Below are 24,304 nucleotides of genomic sequence, written 5' to 3'. Positions count from 1 at the left end.
CAATACAGAAAGCAAAACAAAACAAAGAATATAAAGGGAACATGGGGAAAATATCAGAACGTGAAAGAAGTGAAAAGTGTTACTGTGATTGCGCATTAGGGTTAAGAAGGTGTGATGTAAAAGAAGAACAAGGCAAAGAATTGTTAATGTCATGGTTAAGTTCGTTCATATGGCGGAATAAACGAGGTACGAGAGCACAATTATTTTCTGTATTAGCATAGATAACAGGATGTGCTCTTAGATTGCATCAGGGCAGATGAATGGGCACTGACCATAGCAATTCAGAGCAGTCAATGATACAATGTCAAACTTGTAGAGGAAATGACAATCGGGTAATGTTATACGGTGGGATTAGGTGGGTACGTTAAGTTTATGAAGAACGTGATCATAGCTGTGGTACATTGTTTCACCAAAGTAATGGGCATGTAGTACAAATATGAACCGTCTGTTATGAACCGTTGTGTGAGACTAATTAACCTCCACTGATAACGCAATAGCACGAGGATGGCGCCATGAGACGTGATCTTAGGAATTCATTTGGGTTCATAACCATGATACGTAATGAAGGCAACGTTTCCTTGTGTCGGGTGGGGGGGGGGCGGGGGGGGGGGGGGGGTCACAAGGACGAGGACGACGAAGCGGGCAATAACAACAACTTGATTTGAAGATGGGGAGGTTTAGCGCCAGGAGTTATACTCTACCCCATTGCTGGTGGTGATGTTAGGGAATGAAATATTTAGCCCATTCACGATAAGGATCGAAGTCATATGATGTCCAGGAAGGACAAAATAGCTTTGAGGGCAGAGCGTTGGTAAGCTGGATTTGGTCGTGAACCAAGCAACTTCGATAGCGAGAGGCGGCGAGAGACCAGCTGATTAAGAGGCCAGGAGAGATGTGGTTCGGGAAGGTTGGTAGGTTGGGCAATGAAGAGGACTGCTCTGTAGATCTTGTAGAGCATAGGAGTGGCAGCATCTGGGAAGTCAACTCGTCTCAAGCAGTAACGCCACTGAGCTGTAAGCGCCAGATGGAATCGCATTCGATGAGTTACTGCAACATCTTGACAAGCGGTGTTTCGTGGCATGCCGAAAGCGAACGTTGGATCAACTCTCCCCAGCATAGAGCCAGGCGCCAGCCAGGGGCGTCACTAGACGTCGAAAAATGGAACGACGATCTCCTCTTAACAGCACAATACTCGTACGTCTCCGAGACGAGAGAGCAGCTTCTGAGGCGCTGTCGGCCTCTTCATTCCCCAGGACAGCATAATCTGGTGGAACGCACTCGAGAAACAGCTTGTGCCCTGCTTCTTACAGAAGGTGATAAGTCATTAGCACATCCGTCAGTATGGGTACGGATGAGCATTGTATGCAAGAATTTTCAATGGCTTGCAGAGCAGCATCTAGAAATGACAAGTTTGCCTCGGCATTCATAATATCATCGTTAGGGGTAGTGCAATGACAAGGCGTTTGACATCCAACCTCATCAACACATGCGGAACTCTGACATCCTGTCATTCCTGCAGCACATCGTTGATTTTACCCCGCGGGAATGGACGAAAGGGCAGGAAGAAAAAGAAGACGGGTTTACGTGTAAGAACTGACGATTTCGTTTTCTACATTACATTAAACGTGAGAATACGTCTGTTCCTAAGTGGTTCTTTTGTTTTCATTTTATTTCTATTTCGCCCCCGTGCCGCAATTAGCCTAAAGTGCCACTTCGAGCCCCGCCTGCCCCCCCCAAAAAAAATCATGGCATATCATTATATTTCGGCATCAAAGGATTGCGCTAAGGATTGTGTAATGGATTGTCCAAAGAGAGCTGATGTAAACGTGACTTATGCAGCATGTCCTTGAACATTGGGTTTAGATAAGAGTTCGAACAGACAGAAATGCAACTTGTTGTGCAGTGTTTGTTTGTTTTGTCCCATTGCGTTAACCGGTGCGTTACGGAAATGCCGCTTTCGTCATATTTATCTGCTCTCGCTCATAGTGTAAACGGCCGCAAAGTGGTAACGCCGTAGTTCTTCGACGAAAGACCGAGGAAACTCGAAAGGATCCGCCGTCGGGTCGCTTCTATATCTCATCTACATTACCGATCTACCATGCCTTTTAATTTCCGTTGCAAGGTTACTTGCGGACGACTGCCTAATATATAGGCTGGTGTCTTCATCAAGCGATTGCCATTTACTACATAATGATGTGGTGTCTGTCATAATTGTGCAAAACATGGCAAATTAGGATCGACATTAGCCAAACTAAGACAATCGCTTTTTCTGCGGGTAAACAAAAAATATGTCACTAATATAAAATTAAATATCTTGCTCTGGAACGGGACTCTCAGTACCATAATTTTGGAGTTCAGTTTACGGCGAATGTATCCTGGAGTTGTCACATCAAGGAGATCACGTCGAAATCGTATCCATCTATAGGATTCATAATACGAAAACGAAGCCAAGGATCTACTGGATTTATTAAACTTCGGACCTTCAAAACTTGTATATGCAGCCAATTTTAATATGCAAGTCAAATCGGCGGTCCCTATCAGGCACGCCTGAACTACAGTTTAGAGTGTACTACAGTTTAGAGTGTAGTTTGCGCGCGTGACGTCACGGGTTCCTGCGGCGCTGCAGTCGGTTGATCGTCTGCTTGGAATTTATTTACCAAGTCTTGCATTGCGTATTAAGTTTAACCGATTATATCTGTCTTTCGTTGTACTACCCCAGGCCTAGACAAAACGAGAATTGTATTGCGAAAACCCAACCTACCTCGATCTCGTTACGATTATTTCCAGAAGGTCGAGCCGGTATTCGCTTGTACGAACTAATACAAGTGTTTGCTGCTGCTCAGTTGCATTCGTGATTGGAACGCACTACTCCCAGAAATGGTATAGAGTCCGACAATTAAAAATATTCTAGGAATTATGCAAATATAACTTCTTGTAATCTTGTTTTGTAATGTAATGTTTTTGTAATGATGTTTGTCCTCATGTAATGCGTCCTGTACGGGACACCCTTGAGGGAAATAAATGGAATGAAATGAAAAAAAAAAGTATAGTGTACTTGACCTGCGAGAGCACACTAAGTGAAGCAAACCTACCGATGACAGCAGTCTAGCATCAGCAGCAGTATAGCCGTTAGCACAGTCACCCCAGTTTCTTTGCCTTCGAGCTTTCTCGCCGCGTACAGGGTTAATGTACTCCGTTCTTTTTCTTACTATAATCCTTTTGTGTAGCTGTTGCACTAGATGGGATAGGCTTGCAGCCCCTAATACCGTACCAAACCGTGAGCGATATGGATTGCTATATACTCTGGTGCCCCCAACAACAAGGGCTACCAAAGCAAGTGCACAGGACAACACAGTGATGGGGCACGCAACAACAGAACACCCAACCTAGGGCACAACACCTTACGGTACGTTTGGAGTGCAATGGCTGTACCGATATCCCCTTGTGTTTCAGATATATTTTTGTATTCCTGTTGCAAAAGCTTTTTTAGCTTCTTCTCCGTGCAATAAAGTTGCAAAATACAGTTTTAAATGTCCTATCAAGTGGGTCACTTTTGTTATTCGACCGATTGCATGACGGAAACTAGCCTCGTAGTCACTGTTACGCAGCATGTTAGATGTTCCATTTGTGTTTCGCAAATACGAGCTACGAAATTTAGAAAATATACAGAGGAACACAAATCGTATACCTAACTATTCGATTGCGCTTAGCTTATGAATGTTATTAAACTTGAGGGAAATCGTCACCTAACTAACAAGTTACTAAAACCAAGAACAAGGGGGAAACATCTGCTTCACCGCTACCTCACTTTATTTCTCTGTGTTCCATGTATTCCACATTATGAAAAGTAACGGTTGCGGTAGCGGATAAAGACCGCCCCACTACCCAAATTTAAAATATAGCGCGATAGCTACGCCGCTTCTGAAAAGAAGTAGCGAATACTGTCGCTGCACTACCACATGTAGTAGCCCCGCTACGTACAACACTGTCGGAAATACGCCTCACACGGCGATTCTTTGAAGCACCACTCATTGTGAAGCCTTGGATAGTCAACGCTTACATGTGTCTTCCTCAGGCAACGACGTTAAAATACTTTATTGCTTCCGTGTTAGCTCCACGAAGCAACTGTGAAAAGACGTGAAGTGAGGTGAGGTAACTTTTCACAAAAAATGAAGTGAGGTGAGGTGAGGAAAAAGCTTTCTCGAAAGTGATGAAGTGAGGTGTGAGGATTATTTTTCAGAAAAAAAATTAGGTGAGGTGAGGACAATAATTTTGAAAGGAGGCTGAGATGAGGAAAAGTTTTCAGCAAATTGAGGTGACGGCAAAGATCGTGAGGGCATTTTCCCACCTCTTGTGACAAGTAATATTGCGTTGTGCTAACGCGGAACTATTTGGCACTCCTACCGCCGGCTGTGCTGTCTGAGGTCTATTCTGACTTACACTCGTAGAAAAGAAGATTTTCTTGTTCTTTAGGATTGAAAGAGATGCTAAACTGAAATGCAATAAAATGGTAGTGTCTTCTCGCGATTGCTTTAAGCCGCAACAGTTGTTTCTGTTTGTTAGGACCAGCGGCATGGCCGAGCGGGTTAAGGCGTCTCGCTCGTTTGTGTCGTGCAGACTGGGAGGTGGTGGTTTCGAATCCTTCCACCGGCTGTGCCGTCTGACGTTTTCCCTTGGTTTTCCGAAGACTTTCCAGGCGAATGTCGGCACAGTTCCCCCTGAAGTCGGCCCAGGACGCATACTAATCCCTCTGTCCCCCACTCCTTCCTGCTGTCCTCTCTCCGTCTGTCCACATCTGTACGCCGCTCATAGCCACAGTTGCTTCGCGGCGCTAACACGCAATCAAAAAGAAATTATCTGGCACTCTACTGTAATGCTTAGTGTCTTATCTGAGTGCTGTCGTTCGTAATAAAATTTAGAAAATCTTCCCTTGCAAAACATGGTTCATGGCTTTGTGAGGTGGTGTTCTTTGAGGAACACGTTCTATCCATTATTTTCTGTAGCATTCAATGACGTGGCGTGATGTTCTTTCTGCTTTCATTTGAACTGATGACATCCTTTCCACTTTGACGTCACAATTAAGCGCGTTCCATCTATGTACTGTACCACACTCAGTAGTATATGATCACAAATATGTATTGAAACGAGAATGCGTTTATGTAAACTTCACGGTTATCACGGCAAGTCCGTTGTTTCTTGCGTACGAGCTATTAGTGTGATTTAATATATCTTACGCACCTTTGCGTAAGTACTGAAGAGCATGGAGGGTCTGCGCAATGCGCAAAGCTCTATTTATCTATTGCCGCAGAATCGCCAACGCTATCCCTTACGAACGCGAATACGATGCTTACGATGTACGAAAACTCACCTAAAAGTTGCAGGACCAAAAATCATGACTACTAGACAATTGTCACTCAAAGTTAAAAGGATTCAAATAACCGACATTTAGAAAACGAGTTTGATAGGACTCGTTTAGCGTATGATAGAATCGCCATCCAACAATAAGCCTTGTTCGCAGTCGCATCCCATTTTACGCAATCTGACGTTGTAGCACTTATATCGCACTTTTACAGCTCATAGCACAATTGCAATAATTACCAAGCAAAAGTTCAGTGGTGAAGATATGTTATAGAGTCACATGATTCAATCACACGTCTGAGTCACAATTATGAGTGATATATGTAACACTAGCGCGAATATTGAGCACGTTAATCGAGTCACTTGGCTGAACCAAAGCAATACACCACACACGTTATTGGAGGACTTGTGGCCCACGGAACGCCACGTCAAGGATGTTTAGCACAGGCAGCGTCTTCATCGTAATAACTGTCTGGTAGGTGCCAGTTGCGACGGGACAGTGCTTTTACCTCGCTGTATTTCTTTCCACACGTCTGGTCGAAGCACAGCTGTGGGAATGGAAAAAGAAACAAATCATACACAGGACTTCTGTCTCTCGGTACAGGTCATGATCCAATAAGGTGAGTCATAACATAGTTATTCGTGATGACTCTCCTAGCTTTGGACAGGTCTTCATCTGAGCTGAGGCGTTAGAGTGAAATCATTGATACGAGAACTGCGTTGCTCTTTGCGCCACAAATATTCTTCAGTGTTACAAAAATACAATCGTACACAACATACATCGGTAACCAATGGCTTCCCCCCGCGAACGTGCAAACAGACCGGTGTTTGAATAAAATATGCAACTGCGCAGTTATATGACGTCTGAACATACGATATGTTCCGTATACTGTAATTGTAGTTTCGTTCAAGGCCATCTTACCGGGGTATAACGGGTGTATAGAGAAACGGATTCACGAAAATGGCGCAAGGAGGAAGAGCGGAGAATAAAAAGGCAAGCGATAGAGATTATAGCGCGGAGACTATAGTCTCCGCACAAGCATGGAGACAATAGAATAGCGCGTTCCATCGCAACCTGCAGTAAGACACGGAGGTACACGGGCGGCACCCGAGTGGCTTCTGTTGGCTATAATTAGAGATACTGTAGCCTTCACCTGATTTATCATAGGCTGTCTACGGAAGGTCAAATAGGTGGTTTAAGTCTTTGATTTCCATAGGTGCGGACAGGGAAGCTTCGCAACTTCAACGGTAGGCGACGCTTCTGCCTTGCATAGCATCTATTGCAAGACATTTTCTGTGTGGCTATGCTGCAACGCACTCCGGCGAGGCATTTCCACATAGGTGTACGGTCAACTTCGTAATGCCTAGCGATGTCATGTGAAGGGCCACCAGTAATTATGAAGTCATTGCTTGATAGGGCCTATCACCGTCGGCGGGCTCTTGAGTCTGTCCATGGCAGAAAGCGTGCGTGGGGAAAGTGCGAGAGAGGAAAAGAACGTGCAAAAAGTACGCGAGCAAGGATAGGAAGAAGTGGAAGACTAGTCGCGCCCCAGCTCTGCAAACAGATGCGCCGGTTTGTGCAGCGGAGAGAACACCCGCTTGCCCAGAAAGGAGTGCGATGCTTCAAATGTACGTCGGACTTCTCCATACGTGTGAGTATCAGCTTTGCACAGTACCCACCGAAGTTTCGAATTAAAAAAAAAAACAGTGGCTCAGGGTGTCTACTTTATAATTCGAAATGCTATTTCAGCATGCTCCTTTGTCCTTGTTGTTTGCCTCGTGCACGCCACTGCCATCAACACCGTCTTGCCAACCCGGGGATTGGGGACAAGTGTCTGCGTCGTCGATCTCTGTCGTCGAGATTCGCTTTGTCCGCACCTGTGGGCGATCACAATCGCTGCCTAATCACGATTCCACGCAATGTGGATCCCGCGTCAGTGCATTTGGGGTATTAGTGTCGCCTACAATATCTATCCATCGTTCAAACTCTTCTTGTTCCTGCCATCAATAATTAGGTTGCAAATTGTATTGCCCTACACACGATTCCTGTCTTGGGTAGAGTCTAAGCTACAAGTAATGTGAAACTATAATAGTTACTTTCTGAAGTAACTAGTTAGTTTCCACAAAAAGAACTGCAAAATGTCACTGTGGGAAATTTATAAAGGTATTACAATGTTTACCACGCGTCAGCCCCATAGCGTTGCTTTCGTCGACGTTTCAAATAATCTACCGTTTTTCCAAACCACGAATTCACCGATTTTCTCATCTCATACGCAGCAGGGATGCGAATACCCCTGTCACACAGCAAATTGAATGATTCCCAGCGAACAACATTCGTACTGAATGACATTCGTTCCGTGTCACACCGTGAAACCAATCAAAGGTCAATACATGTGAATTAATCAGTTCGAGGAATTCATTCGCTTTTTCCTCTTGCACCGACTGCGTACACTCGCCAGGAGAAAGCTAGCTAAAGCAACAGCGATAAAACTCTAGGAAAAAGTGAACACGAATTATAAGTTTTGCTGCAATACTTATCACGAATTAAGAGCTTTCAACATGGAGCAAGGAATGCTTGACGTTGCTTTTCACAAAACTAAACATGTTGCGAGGTGTGGTCGAGAGAGGCGTCTTACTTGTCTTGGCTTGTGATAGTTTGCATGCAATGATTTTGTGAAGCAGTCTAATGTTGTTTCGCAAGTTTGGAGAAAAAGAAATAAAAATATGTCGAATGTTCCCGTATACAGTTTCGCAAGTTTCGACTTGGTGTCTTAATCTGCGACAGTGACGTCATTTGTGAACGAGGTTCTTTTTCTTCGTGTAGCTCGATGTCATACAAACGAATATCATTTGGTGGTTGTGCCATTCAATTTTGCCGTGTCACAGGGGTATTATTAGATATATCAGGGGTATTATTATTATCTCCCAACGTGCTGTAAAGGCCCATAGGGAAATGCCCTGTCGACAAGGGCGGATCCAAGGGGGGGGAGCTGCCCCCTCCCCCCTCTCCCCACGAGACATACCTCTACCCCCATTCCGGCAGATTTTCCTGCCGCACGCTCCGTTTTCCCGCCAATCCCGCGTGCGCCTTTCACCCCAAGGTTGCGCGAAGGGCATGACATATACTCCCCGACGAACACTTCATTGCCTAAAAAGGAGCGAAGACGCAGCTGGTGCGAGGAGGAATCACATTCGCCTCCTCTCAGCGCGCGGAACGCGCCGGACACTGCACAGTGGATAAAGACCACAGGGGGGCCAGAAAGCCGCCATTTTTGTAACTACCCCCAAGCGGTCGCTTTCCGCAAAATCGCCATCTTGTCGTGTTCAACGTCACGGAACTATCGCCCAATCACATCTCGGCTTGGCTTGTTTTCTTTATTATGTTTTGTTTCTCCGTCTCAGCTGATCCGTGTCATCTGCTTCGCCGCTTTCGACGTCCGCTTTGACTTCGCGTGTTTGGCTATTGAATTGCGTTTGCTTGCCACACATGCCACTTCTGTGACAGGCCATGGTAGTGTGTTGTTATTCCGGTTGCGCTAATCGTTCAGAGTTTGCAAGTAAAGAATCTGGCATAACGTACCACCAGTAAGTATATATCCCTGTGCTCTCGGTTTCGATTCGTCTCATTATGTTGCCTTTGTTTGTTCTCGGCGGTACGTTTTAGCTTTCCCCGAGACGAGTCCTTACGATTGCAATGGGTGAATGCGATCGGGAGACCGGATTGGGTGCCAACGAAGTACAGCCGAGTGTGCTCAAAACACTTCAGGAACGAGGACTTCGACAGAACGTCGCTAACACGCGTGCGCCTGCGGGAGGGTTCCGTTCCTGTCGCACATCCGTCGGTTCAAGTTCACCAGGTACGTTTCGCCATAATTATGGTCGATAATCAATTGCATATAGCCACACTATGGGCCCAGAGCTTGGGTACAAAGGGAATTAATGCAAGGGACATGTTAGCGGTCAAATTTGCCAAGTATTTGCTCGAGGTCAGGCCCTTTGACCACAAAATACGTTCACCAGTTCTTTTGTGTCTTTGGTGTTTAAAAGTCTGGTAAATACAACTCGTTCGTTGTCACGTCAGGAGGAGCATGACTTGCCAGCCAGACGGGAACCTAGCGGGCAAGAACCAATAGGCGTGTGCACGCCTGAACCCGGCACGAGCAACGTGAGCCTGCCTGAGCCTGACACACAGGAGGAGATTGAAGTGAGCATGGCGTCTGGATCTGACACTCAAGAGCCAATGGATGTGGGCCTGCTCGAACCAAAGACACCAGAGCGAATCCATGTGAGCACATATTTGAAAGCCTTTCAAATGTGATGCCGAACAATAGTATGCCGTTACAGGTAGACAGAACTACAAGCACACCTCTTGCGTCTGCTGTGGTAGGTATCATTTTTTTAGCATTAACCGCACAGTTTGTTTCACGAGTAAATCTTTATGGGTTTGTGCTGCCTTCATGTTTTTATTTGTTTTATACGATACATCAATTTGTCAGTCTTGCTTACTTAGTGGAGTGAAAGATGAACTGTATCGCATGCTAGTCCTTGAGTTGGTTAGCAAGCTTCCTATTCATTGTCATCCCCAGTTGACCATTAGGTCTTACTCAGAATTGAGCCACTTGCTCTGTGGCAGTGGTTGCCCAAACACTGGCCTCCCTTTCTCTTCTCCAAGTGTGTCATGGTTCGGTTTTTCAGGCTGTACAGAAGTTAGACCCAAGGTGTTATGCTCTTACTCATAATCGTGTGTAGGGAATCAACAGCTCAGGCTTCACTACTAAGCCACCTACCACAACTTCAATGTGAAGCCTCAGCAGCACAAACAAATGAACCACAGATGCATTGTGCCTGTCATGCACTTACACATTCGGTGCCTGGCTTGCATGTCACATGTATATAGTGTGCGACATTAAAAACTGATCAGAGCTCTTCATGAAGAGAGCAATAATCCTAAACCAGAGAGTATCTATGTTGCACATGAGTTACAACCAGGTGCTACTTTTGATGTGACACCTGTTTGTAACCCAAGTACCACAAAGGTAGCCTCCGGTTTCCGTTTATCAGTCTCACTGTGATGCACTCTGATCAGTTCTTAATGATGCACCCTGTATACCAGCACCCTGCAATATATCTATGGCATGACGATCACACAGAAGAGCAAAAATCATGAGAACACAGTAGGATTTAGTTCGGGCAACTATATTTGAAAAGCATTTCCAACGACCATAAAACCCACTTCCTCACAGGTACCCCAAACAGATCTTGTACAGATTTAAACATGCCCTACGCATGAAAAAAACACTGTTCACTTTAATGCCCATCAATCGCATTTTCCATTAAAATTTCGCACACTGGGTCACTGCTTCGAAGACTACTCCCGCACGGTGTAAACCGAGGTTGTCCGCTACCCCCTCATATCTTGGCTTTAACATGGTGTTCAATGGACCAATCCCAGCATGCGCCTGGCATTTGTCCATACTGGATCCCAGCCGCGAATAATCCTGGATCCGCCCATGCTTTCCACGACACAGCACCAAACTCCATCTACAAGTGCTGCAGGACTTTTGAATCTTTATTTGGAAGTTTTCGTTTTGTTCTGATTATCAAGGGGCCCTGAATGAAACAGTGTTTTAATGATAATGGTTCTTGCGTGCACTCTCCTTCCAGTCCAGCCCCACACCAGCCAAGGCTTCCAGCAGTATCAGTTCCGACACACCAGGGCGATTTGAACAGTCGCGCACGGTAAGCCTTCGGAAGTATTGACACTAGGGGCTTCTCTCATTCTCTCTCCACTGCAAATCAAATGTAGCCTTCCTCTTCGCCTCTGAGTATTGGGACTTTACACCGCGGTTGTGTACTTAATTTAATTTCTTTTCAGGGCTCTTCCGCTTGTCTGTTCACAAGCTTGACTCCGAACACTAGCAGGCCTGACCCCATGGTAAGGATTGTGCTCTCAGTGGAAAGACTAGGATGTACATAACTAACGCACAGGGGTTATGATCATACTGAACATCCTATGTATTACATTTGTACTGCTATTTCCACGTCTTTCCAGGACACAACCCCCAGTGGCTCAACTCCAAGCACCAGCAGATGTGAACCTTTGGTAAGAATTATACTCGACGTGGAAAAGAATTGCATGTTCATAACTAATACGTTAAGATTCCACTGTAGGTGCTGACTGCACCATTCAAGTATATGTTCCAGGAGCAGGCTTTCAAATACCTTATTTCATACAGTACAGGTGCATAAGGGAAAACCAGTTAGACTTGAGCATACAGTTTAAACATATTATTGCCCCTTTCACGGCTACATTTCAGTGCAGTGCCGTTAGTTGCAGCCTGTTGTATAGTTACTGGCCCGAGGAAACATTTCTCAAATTATCTGTTGCCAGCACTTATTGGTGTTAGCAATGGGTATGAGGGTAGTCTGAGTGAACTAAGAGGGACAGTCTTTTTGACAAAACTGATCTGTCTCTGCTGCAGCGATGCTGGCAACACTTGTAGCCTAATAGTTATAGTTACAAAGCTCAGAGAGTGCTCTATATCATGGAGGGAATTCCCAGCTTGGTATGCATGCTGCTGATTATTACTAACCCCAATACTTGTCACAATGAATTGTACTGTTTGAATCAATAAAGATGGATTTGATCAAGCGCAATGGCGTGGAGAAACTTCTGTGATCTGCATGGCTGACTTTTTGTCATCTACTGTGACCACTGCAATGTGGATCTCTCCTCTAGTGAGTATATGCACAGTGTGTCAAAAAAGGAGCAGTGTTGTGCTACTGTGTCTCGTGATACTAGGTCCTAATTCACAAAGATATAAGGGTGCGATTGCTTCCATTCAGTGCTAGGTAAATACGTCAAGAGTGCTCATAGTAAACAGTTAAATTCGAGACATCCAAGGTCTGTTTATCTGTACGAGTGATACGCTGAGAGCTGGCAGCTCACTATAGGCAGGCTAACTGCCGCATCAGATGTTTTTTTTAAATTTTAGTAAACATAATGTTAGGACAGTAACTGTAGACCTTCATACTTTCTTCGAATAGCCACCATATGAGTAGGTCCTGTACCAGACAGGCAATCATGCTGTGTTGTAAAGGAACTCTGAGCAAGCAGCTCCTACATGTATCTGACCAGAAGCACAACCTGTGCATGACTGCATGGCCTTGCATGTGGCTGCCACGTACTATCTAAATTGTTCACAGCTGAGTATTAATGAGGTTATTGGTACCTGTTGTCTCAGGCGACATCCTCTGAAGACACGCCAGTAAAGGCCTTCCTCAAAAAGGAAGTCAAACGTATAGGCAACCTGCATACCCTCAGCAAAAAACGAATCAAGGCCTTGCAGCAGGCACAAAGACGCATCAAACAGAAAGTTGCAAAGCTACAGCATGTGATATCCCATCTCACATCTCAGAACATTTTACTTCAAGAACACGCAAGCTGCCTCGAAAACATTGCCGGTGCAAACAAGGACTTGCTGATGAGGCAGTCAGCAAAAAGTAAGGGGACAAGCTTGCCTCATAAGTACAGCCCAGAGTTACGAGCGTTTGCACTTACCTTACATTTCTATTCGCCACGTGCATATAACTATGTAAGGCAGGTCTTTGACACGTGTCTACCCCACCCACGTACGATACGGAAGTGGTACCAGTCAGTCGAAGGTGAGCCAGGGTACTCAAAAGAAGCGCTGTTAGCCCTGCAGATGCGTGTTACGGACAACAACCAGAAAGCACTGTCAACTGTATGCAGTCTTATGGTTGATGAGATGGCGATTAGGAGGCATGTCGAGTGGGATGGGAAAAGGACTTATGGCTTCGCAACCGTTGGGCCAACCTCGGAGGATTCTTGTGCTGTAGCAAAGGAGGCATTTGTCATCCTACTTGTTTCGTTACATGAGCAGTGGAAGCTGCCGATAGGATACTTCCTTGTAGATGGAATAACTGGTGAGCAAAGAAGTAACCTTGTCCTTCAAGGCTTGTCTCTTGTACACAATGTTGGAGTGAAGGTTGTATCTGTTACCTGCGACGGTGCTGCAGCAAACTTGTCAATGTTGCATAACTTAGGATGCTCGCTGCAGTTTGAAAATCTACGGACCAGCTTTCCCCATCCTGACACAGCCGAGCCCATAAGCGTATTTCTTGACGCTTGCCACATGCTGAAGTTAATACGAAATGCATTTTCTCACTTCAAGTCCTTCATTGATGAAGATGGCAAGGAAATATCATGGGACTACATAGAGGCACTCCACTCACTTCAACAGAAAGAGGGGCTCCATGCCGCAAATAAACTAAGGAGGGCGCATGTTCAGTGGCAGCGGCAGCCCATGAAAGTCAATCTTGCTGCAGAGCTTTTAAGCATGAGCATTGCAGATGCCATACATGAGTGTCGTGATCTAGGTGTATCAGGGTTTGAGGACTCGGAGGCAACTGAGAGGTTCCTGAGAGTTATCAATAATGTGTTCGATGTGTTGAACTCCGTCAATATGCACCAGAAGTCATGGAAGAGGCCGCTCTGTCCGGAAAACATCGAAAGGGCACGCACAATGTTTCAAATAGCCACAACATACATTTGCAGTCTACGGAGGAGCAACTCTGGGCCACTTCTTGTGCAGACTAACCGGAAAACTGGGTTTCTTGGTTTCATCACATGCTGCAAGAGTGCCATCGAGCTCTATGACTTTCTCCACTCTAAGAACCTTGTGACATACTTCCCAACACATCGCGTCAGTCAAGATCATCTGGAACTGTTCTTTGGTTTAGTACGTTCGCATGGAGGATACAACAATAATCCTACTGCAAGGCAGTTTGCAGCAGCATATAAAAGATTGATCATTAACACCGAAGTGGAAGCCTCTCAAAAAGGAAATTGTTTACCACTCGAAAATGTCTCCATACTGCACGTCAGCAGCGCTAGACAGCCCCTATCGGAAGACATAATTAACTGGACATCAAGAGGAAGAAGCATACCTGCAGAAGAAGTGACTCTACAGGAGGATCTACGTGAGCATAACTACTTCTCAGACCCAACGGAGCCATCAACTTTTGGTGAAAGAGTGATAGTGTACATTGCAGGACGTATAGTGTGCTACCTATGCGAGTATCTGAAATGTGACATCTGCATCTCCCACCTGACAGTCCGTACACCTTCCCTCTACCATTCACTAATACAACAAAAGGATTACTTTCACAGACTTCCCTATCCATCTGATGATGTGATCACCATTTGCAGGAAATCTGAGAAGCTGCTGCGTGCAGCTCTTTTCCAGGAGGGCATATCATCGGCAACACTTCTGCAAAGGTTAATCTTACAAGTGCTGGAGTCTATGATGGACAGGGGTGTGTTCAGCTCCATACGTAATGACCACATGCTCGAACAGACGTCACTTGAAAATCACTACTTTCATCTAATACGATCTATTGCTCACAAATACTTAAGCATACGCATTCATCACGCTTGCAGACTACGTACAGAAGAGTTGCACAAGATTAGATGCCGGCAAATGTACACTAAGCTTACCCAGTTCAAAGGACAATAGTTGCCTTAGGAGCCAAAGTACATGCCACTGTGATTTGTTATTATATCTGCCCTAATAAGTTGTTGTTCCCAATGATAAATGTGTACTAATTGGGCCATAATACTGTCATCTGCATTCATATTCCAATACTATACCCAGACGTTGCCCCAGTCCTGAAGCAGTGTCAGCTAAAAGGATTTCTTAGCACGACAGGAGAGAGCAGCCTTACAGCTATAATTACAGGAGAAACGCAAGTACTGCAGCTGATAGACTGGAACAAACGCTGGCAGGCTGCTTGAGGAATGATTGTGTGTGCGCATGAAAGTGAGATTTCGGTGTGGAGGTAAACATTTTCGAGCACAGTGAGAATGCAATTTATTGCTTAGAACGTTTTGTCAGTTGCAAAAATGCAGAAGTCACACTGCCTCCTTCCTTTGGTTGTATACTCAGCCCGGCTTTTGCAAGCAAAACAAAGCAGTCTGTTGAGAAATCAGCTTTACAGGCACAGTATGAGGTGACAGAAATCAGCAGACCTAGCGTGAAACAATGCGCGCAGGCTGCATTTCAGGTACTACGGTAATTCTTCAAATGTATTATCAGTGATTGTGCCTTATAAATAATGTGAGGTGAATGGAGGAATTACAGTTTTACCCAACAAGTAAAGTGGCACAAGTAACAAGCTCTCCTACAGCATTATTTCGTTTTTCAGACATCCCACTGTCTTCTAATTGTATTACACTTGGAGACCTACTTTTCTACTACAACGCGACAGTAATAACCAAGGCTGGATGATCTTATAAAATGAAACGGACAAAAACAAACGAACGGCGTTACAATGTTTACATCGACCCAGGTCGCGGTTCGTGGGCGCCGCCATGTTTATGGTCACGTGTGAACACGACAAGATGGCGCCTACTGGCACGCTCTCGTGTATGGGCGATTGCATTGAAGGGCCGCCCTGTGATAAAGACAGCGATATGACGTTTGGGGCGGTCAGTGGCTGCCTGGACTCTACAACCAGAGGAGGCACAGTAAGCGAGTTTCGCCGCCGCGACAATAGTGTCGCCGCTGGCATTTCCCGCCAAATTCCGGCTATTTACTTTCCATTGGCTCCGGTCCCCCACGTGACCTTTCTCGATCATGATTGGCTGAGGCTCATTTAACCGGTGGATTCGCCCGCGTTCGTTTCTCCGAGGCGCCGACCAGTCTGGCCGTTGTGTAGCTGGCGTCTATGTAGGCAGACGGTGATTTCGTTTCGTGGATTTCGAAGATGTTCGAGCTATGGACGAACGCCTGAATGAAAGGTAAGCAGACAAACGTATGATGCATGTCAGTGATCAGACGTTGAATACTGTCGCCTAACTGTGTACATGGAGGTACGCCTTGTCCCGTATTACATCACTTTCTGCCGGTTAACAGTCATGATCTGGTTTATGATTCTGCGTGGCGTTACTTGTCGCGTTTTGTTCCGCTATTTGAATGTGTCCGATGTTTAATACACTGGTGTGCATGTAAAGGAAAACAGCGTGCATCGCGTACGCAGGGCTCTTCGAATTTTGTCATTAGTCGACATTAGGCGCTTAACGATTGCATGTCTTACATAGCGTATACAGAATACTAACGTTGCCTGTGCTCGGGTTTACCATATCATTACGAGGTTCTTTTTCTTTTCATTCGGACACCGACACCTGTTCGTGGCCCTGCGATCCGCGAACATGTGGCCCCTGTCACCTGAAGATTCTACAGTTGTGCTGGGATAAAGCGGATGGCTTCTGCGACTCATCACGTGCTATATATGTGTATAGTAATATCTACTTTCTCCGAACCGAATAGGTTCCCTTAATGATTGTATAATATGATAGTCACGCTTTCTGTTGCTCGTCACTATTTATTCTGTAATAATCGTGTAGGTTTACTTGCATTCAAATGTTGCTTCTTGTTTATATGTTTACCGTGTCAATAAATTTGTACACGTGAATTCCTTCGTCTTCTGGATTTTCATTTTCTGCTTCCCGATAATATTAGCAGATGGCCTGGCGAAGCGCTCGGAACCGGGTGGGGGTGGGGGGAGAGAATTCGAGTGAGAGGGTACGGAGAGGGCACGCAGTGCACATGCGCAGTTCGATCAGCCAGTGCGCGCTTTTTGGCGCCGTTTTCCGGCTATTTTGTCGTGATTCGTTACGGATGATCACGTGGTTAAGAGGGGCGGTGGTTTTCGTGGCGAAACTGTGGAAGCTACAGCTGCACTCCACTGTCTACAACGCTAAGGCGTCCTCACGCAGCTTCACAAAGAGACAGCACGTTACGAAAATGGTAGGACTTATTTTTTTGCTGTTTAGACATACGTATAGAGGAAGACAAATAGATACTGGTGTAGGATTACCGGGTGTTATGTACAGGGTTGGCCGAAATAAAGTCCCTTGTTTGTAATTAAGGTAAAACGAAATAAAGCAGCGCTTGTGGGCGTCGAATTAAATGTTAGGAGACGTATTATGCGCTGAAATTTCACATGGAAAGCGCCACTTCGTCTAATTCGTTCTGAATGAGCCGTAAGAATTTGAATGACCCCCCCCCCGAGAATCTTCCCTGGATCCGCCCCTGCCTGTCGATAGCAAAGTATAAGTATATGCTCGGTCGGTTTTTAAGAGTTACGTCAGACAAGACTGTAACGTATTTATTTCGTTGAGTGACATACCCGTGACTACTAGAATTCGTTTTACCACAAACTGATCAGGTGATTTTTGCCGCGCTTACTCTGCCGCTCCTGCTGGGATGCCCAGCTCCCACATAGGAAAATAAGTATGTCGGTCTCGTGTCATTAGTTTACTACTGTCAACCTCTCTACATGTACACACGCTTATCTCACTTCCCTTATCCTATGTGCAAAGTTTTCGTTTCTTGTCTTTATATGTACGTTACACTGTCGTGCGAATTACATAGCACTTGTTAATAGTGTTCACATACATACATGTACTTGCTTCAACATTTTTGAGGAATTGTTTAGGCAACAAATGTAATTGACATTCCGTATGTTGTCAGTAACTCAATGAAGCACATCTCAATAGCGTTTCCTGATGTGTAGTTGTTTAGTGCAGTTTTGTTTGTGGAGGTAAACCTCTACGGAATTCTTGGTCAATTTACACGACAATAAAAATCAATCAATTTGGAAGTATAAATTTGTACCAATGTCCATATTAGTGTCTCAGTTACTACTGCCGCGATGTATTTCCTACAATCATGAGACATTTCTATATGATTATTCGTATGGAGGAGGAGATCACACTGATGTCGTTGTTAATATTATGGGATGAAAACATTAAGGTATAAACTTGGTCCGGTCTTAGAAATTTCGGCTAAAGCATATCTACGTGGCGACTCACTTGATGACTAAGTTCTGTGCCGTTTAGAATTTTCGTGAAATATAAGGTCTCATTATATATATATAGCATAATACAGGGTGTTTCGCTAAACGTAATAAAGGATTCTAGCTGGCGACGTACTCGACGGAAGGTTGTGGGGACTTTCGGCAACTACCTTCTCTAATCTTTCGTCGCATTGAGGGTGGCTTCGGACAAATTCTAATTGCGGGAAACTTGCTTTTCTAATTGAACTTTGAAATTTGACAAGCGAACCTCACTTGGTTTTGCGGAAATATAATGTCCTCCACGGATACCCCGAGCCCCAACAAAAACTGTGCACAGTATCCCAATAGAAATAGTCGAAAAAATCAGTGAAATTTCGCTTTAGCGCCGCTGCTTGATTGTCGCAAAGAAGCGCATGCGAAATGTGGGTCTAGAGGAGGAAGCGTCCCGCCGTTATTTGTTTTCTATTCTTTGTGATAAGACGGTTGTAACCAGCATCGAGGTCAAAGAAGATGAAAGAAAAGTAAAACAAGAGGCGGGAACACTTGATACTCTCCCCGCACCTTCCATGTGCTCCCCTTTGCGACAATCAGGCAGGCGGGGCTAAAGCAGAACTTTTACTATTTTTGCCACCATTGCTCTTCCGATATTTATTTTTTATTTTTATGCAAATACCTCAAATGCCCGCGAGGGGCGTTACATGAGGGGGGTGTGAACGAATAATACAATAAGAACTATACATCACATAATGAATATATTAATATAAACTAGCACGCGAGGTTACATATGTTCAGTAACACACAAACAAAATAATACAAGTAAATGAGACACACGATACGGTGCTTAGGTTTTGTTTGGACTGTGGTTATCCGTGGAGGACTTGGATTGTGGTTATCCGTGGAGGCAATTGCCGAAAGTCCCACAATCCTCCGAAGAGTACGCCGCCAGTTAAATTTTTTTATCACTTTAGGGGAAAAACCCTGCATAAGCAACATATTAGCGTAACGTTAACACAGCTAGGAGAACGCCAAGGGACGACTATTAGGCATTAAGGGCTATTCTGAGACGTCTACTAGATGTTCATAATCGTAACATTTAGATGTGTTTTAGTCTTGCACTAGCCCACCTTACGTTTGAAGAGCAGGGGGAGCTTTGGGAGGAATGTCGGGGTTGAGACGATAGGAACGGGTGCGTGAGCTCAAAGCTGCGTTATCAGGGAGGAATAGGTCCCTCCAGTGCTTCGTGTGTCTGCGTGGTTTGTGTGCACTTTGCGTGTGTGTGCGTTTTCAGTACATTTATTAAAAATTTACCGTCAACGATAACCCTATATAGGCACCGCAATTAAAAGCCTTTGACAAAGTGCGGTAACATACGGCAGATTTAAAAAAAAAAAGGTTCTCGAGCGTACCGACAATCTATGTGGTAACGTGATAGCTGCGAGAATCGCTTGTCACATTAAATGTCAAAAGCGCACTTGCCATCTTGTCCTCGTCGAAGCATCCTTGTCCTTGTCCAGACTGGAAACCAATAAAGAAGTGTGAACCGCCGGGTGTTGTGTTAGTACGGTACATCTGGTTCATTACATAGCACACACATTGAATTACAAGCAAGAACACTGAAAAAAAAAGTTTGTCTGCGTTTCCTAGTCTGACGTAAGGACGGCGAGATCATCGACGATTGCAATTGGTTGACCTAAGCACGCGACCTAACCCGTGGACGTCTCACTGACGAAGATATCTGCCATGACGTCATGATTTCCTCCTGTTGGTCCCTTTGCCTTAGTACTTGGTATGTGGGTCTATATGTGAGCAAATGTATGGTGCGTACACCGGGGTCTTGCCTGTATTCAGCACTCGAAAACTGCCCGGGCTGCCCGGGCGTGGGTGTGTTCTGCCTAACGTCCCAATGGGTACCATTCGTATGCCCTGCTACGGACAAATCATGTTTCTTTTGCTTTCAAAAAAGGGTTCTGGAATTTTGACTTGGCAGAAGTCTCAAAATGGTCGGGCAGTGGTACAAATGGCACGATCGCTATAAACCGCTCTAAACGAGCAGGAAAACATTAATTACTACTGCGGATCATATGCACACATACGGCGCGATATCGGTGTAGAGGAACTGACCGGACTGCAAACCATGGCACGGGGATGTAATCAGCGTGGGTTACATTGAATTGCGCTCTTTCAACGTTTTCACAGCATTACGGCCTTAGCATTCTGTACTTACAACGTGCGTCGCCCCGCATGGACCAAGGAAGCAAGTCTCAATAGTCATCCCTGTCACGCCACACGAGGTGATGCAATGTTCATCCACTTTAAAGTCTGTGCCCTAGAACCGTGACAGACAACACATGTAGCCCACAATCACCAATCAGCAACGTCGCATGAAAATGACTTTAGTATGTATTGGTATTGAAGTTTCGAACGCAACATATGATATGGTACCTTTTCGCGGTGCCATTGTCGGTCCTCGTGTTACACGTTTGAGCACGACCATAATGTTCTCTTTTCAGTTAATTTCACACTACCGCGGAGTAAACAAAGAGGTGCTAACCGGGCTATCTCAGTTCAAAGATGCTTTAATTGGAGAAACTACTGCATAGGTCCGTAACGGGTCCGGAGCAGCACCAGGCTCTTACGGCGTAGGACCCTATTCTTCCTGTGCCTCGATGTTCTCCGCGAGCCCAAACTCGGCTTCACTGTACTTTCCTACACATCTTGGTAACTCCGACTGGTCAACCGACGTAAAGTCTCAAAAAAGGTGGTGTCTGTCAGTTCAGCACTGATCTAGAAGTCACTGACGTCTATTACGACTCCCACCCGAAAGTCGTTGATCGGGCGTGCCAAGAAACCAACGCACCAACCAAACCACACCAACGTACACGCTGCCGCAATTCGACAACAAAAATTACAAGACAAATCTACCCGTACCAGCTCCTGTGGCATAGTCTTTAGGGGCTCCGCTTTCCACGCCAAGACTGCGAGGTGACACGGGTTCGAATCCTGTCGCCGGCTGTGATGTTTGAGGTTTTCCCTGGGTGTTCTGAATACTTTCCAGATGAATGTCGGCACAGTTCCCCCTGAAGTCGGCCCAGGACGCATGCTAACCCCTCTGTCCCCCACTCCTTCCTGCTGTCCTCTCTCCATCTGTCCACGTCTGTACGCCGCTCATAGCCACAGTTGCTTCGCGGCACTAACACGGAATTTAAAAAAAGAAATCTCCCCGTACAGTTGAAACAATATAAAATATCCAAAGTTCAGTGCAGTACCGTTTGCACGTCATATGGCACATATTTCTGAGACCGTCTCGGAGAGGTAAGTAGGGGAAAGCCACCCGAGCGTGCACCTGCCTCTGAAACGTCTATCTGGCTTGGTCTGGCTTACAGCCACGACCTATTCTCTACTAGAGACCTGGACGTCTGGCAATCGCCTATGGGACAGCCGTGTTTTAGGTTAGTTACACTAGGGGCTGCTGCAAGCGCCACATACATTATTGGGGGGAGCGAATGACACTATCATTCTTGCCACCGTCGTTCGTCTGCTACACAGGGCTACACAGACTGTTGCTAAGCACGCGCTACCCTGTTCCGTACCACTTCGTCGTTGTCAACACAGCCCACCATACAGTGCCGCGGTTTCGGCAAAGCGAATGTTAAAGCTCAGCTACGCCGATTTTCGAGTGTTACAGAATGGAATGGTACTCACACGATGTGTTCATAAGGGAACACTGATTATGTATGCAAAACAGTTATCCCAAACTCCTCGCGGTTTTCCGAGAAAGTGAATTTTTAGTTTTACTGACATCCCGTCTTGTGGCCCGCAAACCCTGTGTCGACGACACATTCGTGGTCTGCCCGCGCTCCGGCTTGGCATGACTTTTGGCTTGGTTTCTTCCGCCAAGCCGGCCAGTTTCGCCTGCCGAGCTGTCTGCTGCGCAGATTCACATTGGGGAAGTGATAGACAGTTCGCTATTAGGGAGCCAGTATATTTCTGGACTTCACTAAACCCACAAGGAACGTGAGTTTTGCTTCCTTCGACTGCAAAGCATTTGCTAGGCCAGTACAGACTTCCTGGTGTGATTCGTGTTCTGTGCTGCGAGCCGAGAATGCGTGAGCGTTGTGCTCCCGTCTGCAAGAACACTTCAGCATGCAGTTCCAATGTTTCAAACCACAATTTTCCGAAAGGTGAAAGAGAAATCAATTGACTGCAACAATCGGTTACAACTCCGACTGGGTGCCACCTTCGAAAGCAGTGATCTGTTCATCTGGCTCATACGAATGTTACGGAAGCAATGCGCAACTTGTTTCACAAGAAGCCGAAGATGTCTCGTCCGGGATGCCGTGCCAACCTTATCTGCAGCAGGAGATTGCAGGGGCAGGACTAGGCAGCAGATAAAGGTAAGACGCGTAATGTTAGACAAGTCAGTCATGCGGTGCAAATTGCATCACGTAGAAGAGAAAAATACGCTATCTGTCAGTTACTGCTTCATCCTTTGAGATTACGCCCCAGCGGGTGTATTCTCAGTACAGATTTGGAATTGCCTTATTTGTTAAATGATTTCGCAGGCATTCTGGCACCACCGAAAAGCTTGCACTCCACGTCTCAACTATCACCGTCTGGGTTTCAATCAGAAGGCTGTCACCAGTGCCAACCAGACGCCCCTTCAAAGTCCATCTGTTTTTGTTGACGGAACAGTGACACCTGGTACTGAGACATTTCATTTTCTGATTAATCAAGTGCATTCCACCACTTGTGCTCGACTTCTTGTGTTCGTATACCCTTGCTGTTGCTCGCTAGCTTAGAGCAACCATGCCTGAGGTGCCAGCGCTTTCAGAGTACCTTTAAGCAGTATCATCGTATCACATGCACGGCAGCACATCTTGTGTATTTTGAGTAAGGTATAAATTAAATGTTCGCTCAGCTGTTGTATTTTGGTCACAAATAAGGTGTTCTTCCAGAGCGCTCAAGGGCAGTTCAAGCAGTTTCATGTGTGCAACAGCACATACTTTTTCTCAGTTTTGACTAAGGTAAATCGAAATCTTCGAGTTGATGTCTTTCGGTCATAAATTATGTTTTACGAGACATTCACAGCATCATGTGTGTAACAGTACATACTTTTTCTCAGGTGGTGCATTCAAGTGGTATCATGTATACAAAAACTAGTTTTATGCCTTTCTGTAGCTGCTGTACTAATATTGTGAGTACAGAGACATTCCTGCATAGCATATCGGAGCATCTTGTGTGCTATTGTTGGTATGATCTGCAGCAGTATATTGATAATGTTAATTATTCAATGACTTTAGCTAACATTTACATTCTTACTTCCAGGTAAACCTGTCACGCAGATGCCCTACCCGTTGGTATGCATAGTTCAAGATTGTACCGAAACAATCCACCTGGAGCATTATTCTTCAATTGGCAGTGGCATTACTATCACAACACACCACATACTTCATGTGTATGGTGCGTGTACAATGCATCAAACCTATTCTCATGTACAGACCAGCTGGTATGCAACTACAACATGAAACAACTGACATAGAGACCGTAAAGTCATGCCTTTTCCTCCACGCCTCGGGTTTCATGTTATTATCCTCACATGCAGCTCAATTCGCCTGTGCTGTGCAGCATGAGCAAAAACATATATTGTTTGTGGTCACATGACACGGAACATAAGTACAGTGAAACCTTCCTATGTTGGACACCCGCGGTGCAGCCGAAGCGTCTCCTACGTATAGAGGTGTCCGAGTTACAGAATATGAAGGCAACAAAAAATGGAAGAGATCACAGCTGTGAGAAATGTCCTCCTCCTTCAATTTAAGGTCCTTAGTGGTACCTGGTGGTGGTGCCTGGTAGTGGTACCTCTACCCACTCTTCACTGATAATTATTACTGATTTTACTATATTCAATTCCGTTCAGATTCTACTCAATGGCACATCCGGAGCTTTTCGAGCAGCAAGGACTTGTCTCTGAAGCGTCAGCCTACTTCTCATAGCTTTGGTGCAGTGCTCGTTCGAAGGCTCTAGACAAACTGAAGACAAGTGCTCACGTAAAGAATTACAATGT

The 24,304-nt window shown here is 45.4% G+C and overlaps 2 protein-coding genes across 5 annotated transcripts in view; one reads left to right on the top strand and one right to left on the bottom strand.

Annotated features, from left to right (window-relative positions):
- Positions 1-4,977: 4,977 nt before the first annotated feature.
- LOC135372930 (uncharacterized) overlaps positions 4,978-24,304 on the bottom strand; it is a 55,278-nt gene continuing 35,951 nt past the window's right edge. The window contains exons 10-12 of one of the 4 annotated variants that reach the window (XM_064606311.1): positions 20,465-20,566; positions 19,717-19,755; positions 4,979-5,906 (exon numbers count right to left, since the gene is read on the bottom strand). In XM_064606311.1, the coding sequence (XP_064462381.1) occupies positions 5,787-5,906; positions 19,717-19,755; positions 20,465-20,566 (261 nt within the window). In that variant the 3' untranslated portion in view covers positions 4,979-5,786. Of the gene's footprint in view, positions 5,907-19,716; positions 19,756-20,464; positions 20,567-24,304 lie in introns of all 4 variants that reach the window. The other 3 variants (XM_064606312.1, XM_064606314.1, XM_064606313.1) reach the window with 3 other exon arrangements.
- Positions 8,607-11,669, top strand: LOC135378796 (peroxynitrite isomerase THAP4-like). Its single transcript, XM_064611892.1, has 7 exons — positions 8,607-8,943; positions 9,023-9,215; positions 9,440-9,643; positions 9,703-9,741; positions 11,023-11,097; positions 11,234-11,293; positions 11,411-11,669. Exons 1-7 carry the CDS (start codon positions 8,867-8,869, stop codon positions 11,534-11,536), a joined length of 774 nt encoding a protein of 257 aa, XP_064467962.1. The 5' UTR covers positions 8,607-8,866; the 3' UTR covers positions 11,537-11,669.

The sequence above is a fragment of the Ornithodoros turicata genome, chromosome 1, assembly GCF_037126465.1.
Source record: "Ornithodoros turicata isolate Travis chromosome 1, ASM3712646v1, whole genome shotgun sequence".
Taxonomy (NCBI): domain Eukaryota; kingdom Metazoa; phylum Arthropoda; class Arachnida; order Ixodida; family Argasidae; genus Ornithodoros; species Ornithodoros turicata.
This window is presented reverse-complemented; position numbering and strand designations above follow the sequence as displayed.

Excerpts from the sequence above, each read along its gene's own strand:
- LOC135378796 (XM_064611892.1), top strand. The coding sequence starts at position 8,867 with ATGGTAGTGTGTTGTTATTCCGGTTGCGCTAATCGTTCAGAGTTTGCA. Across the intron at positions 8,944-9,022 it reads TCTGGCATAACGTACCACCA|CTTTCCCCGAGACGAGTCCT; the intron begins GTAAGTATATAT and ends GGTACGTTTTAG. Across the intron at positions 11,098-11,233 it reads GATTTGAACAGTCGCGCACG|GGCTCTTCCGCTTGTCTGTT; the intron begins GTAAGCCTTCGG and ends ATTTCTTTTCAG.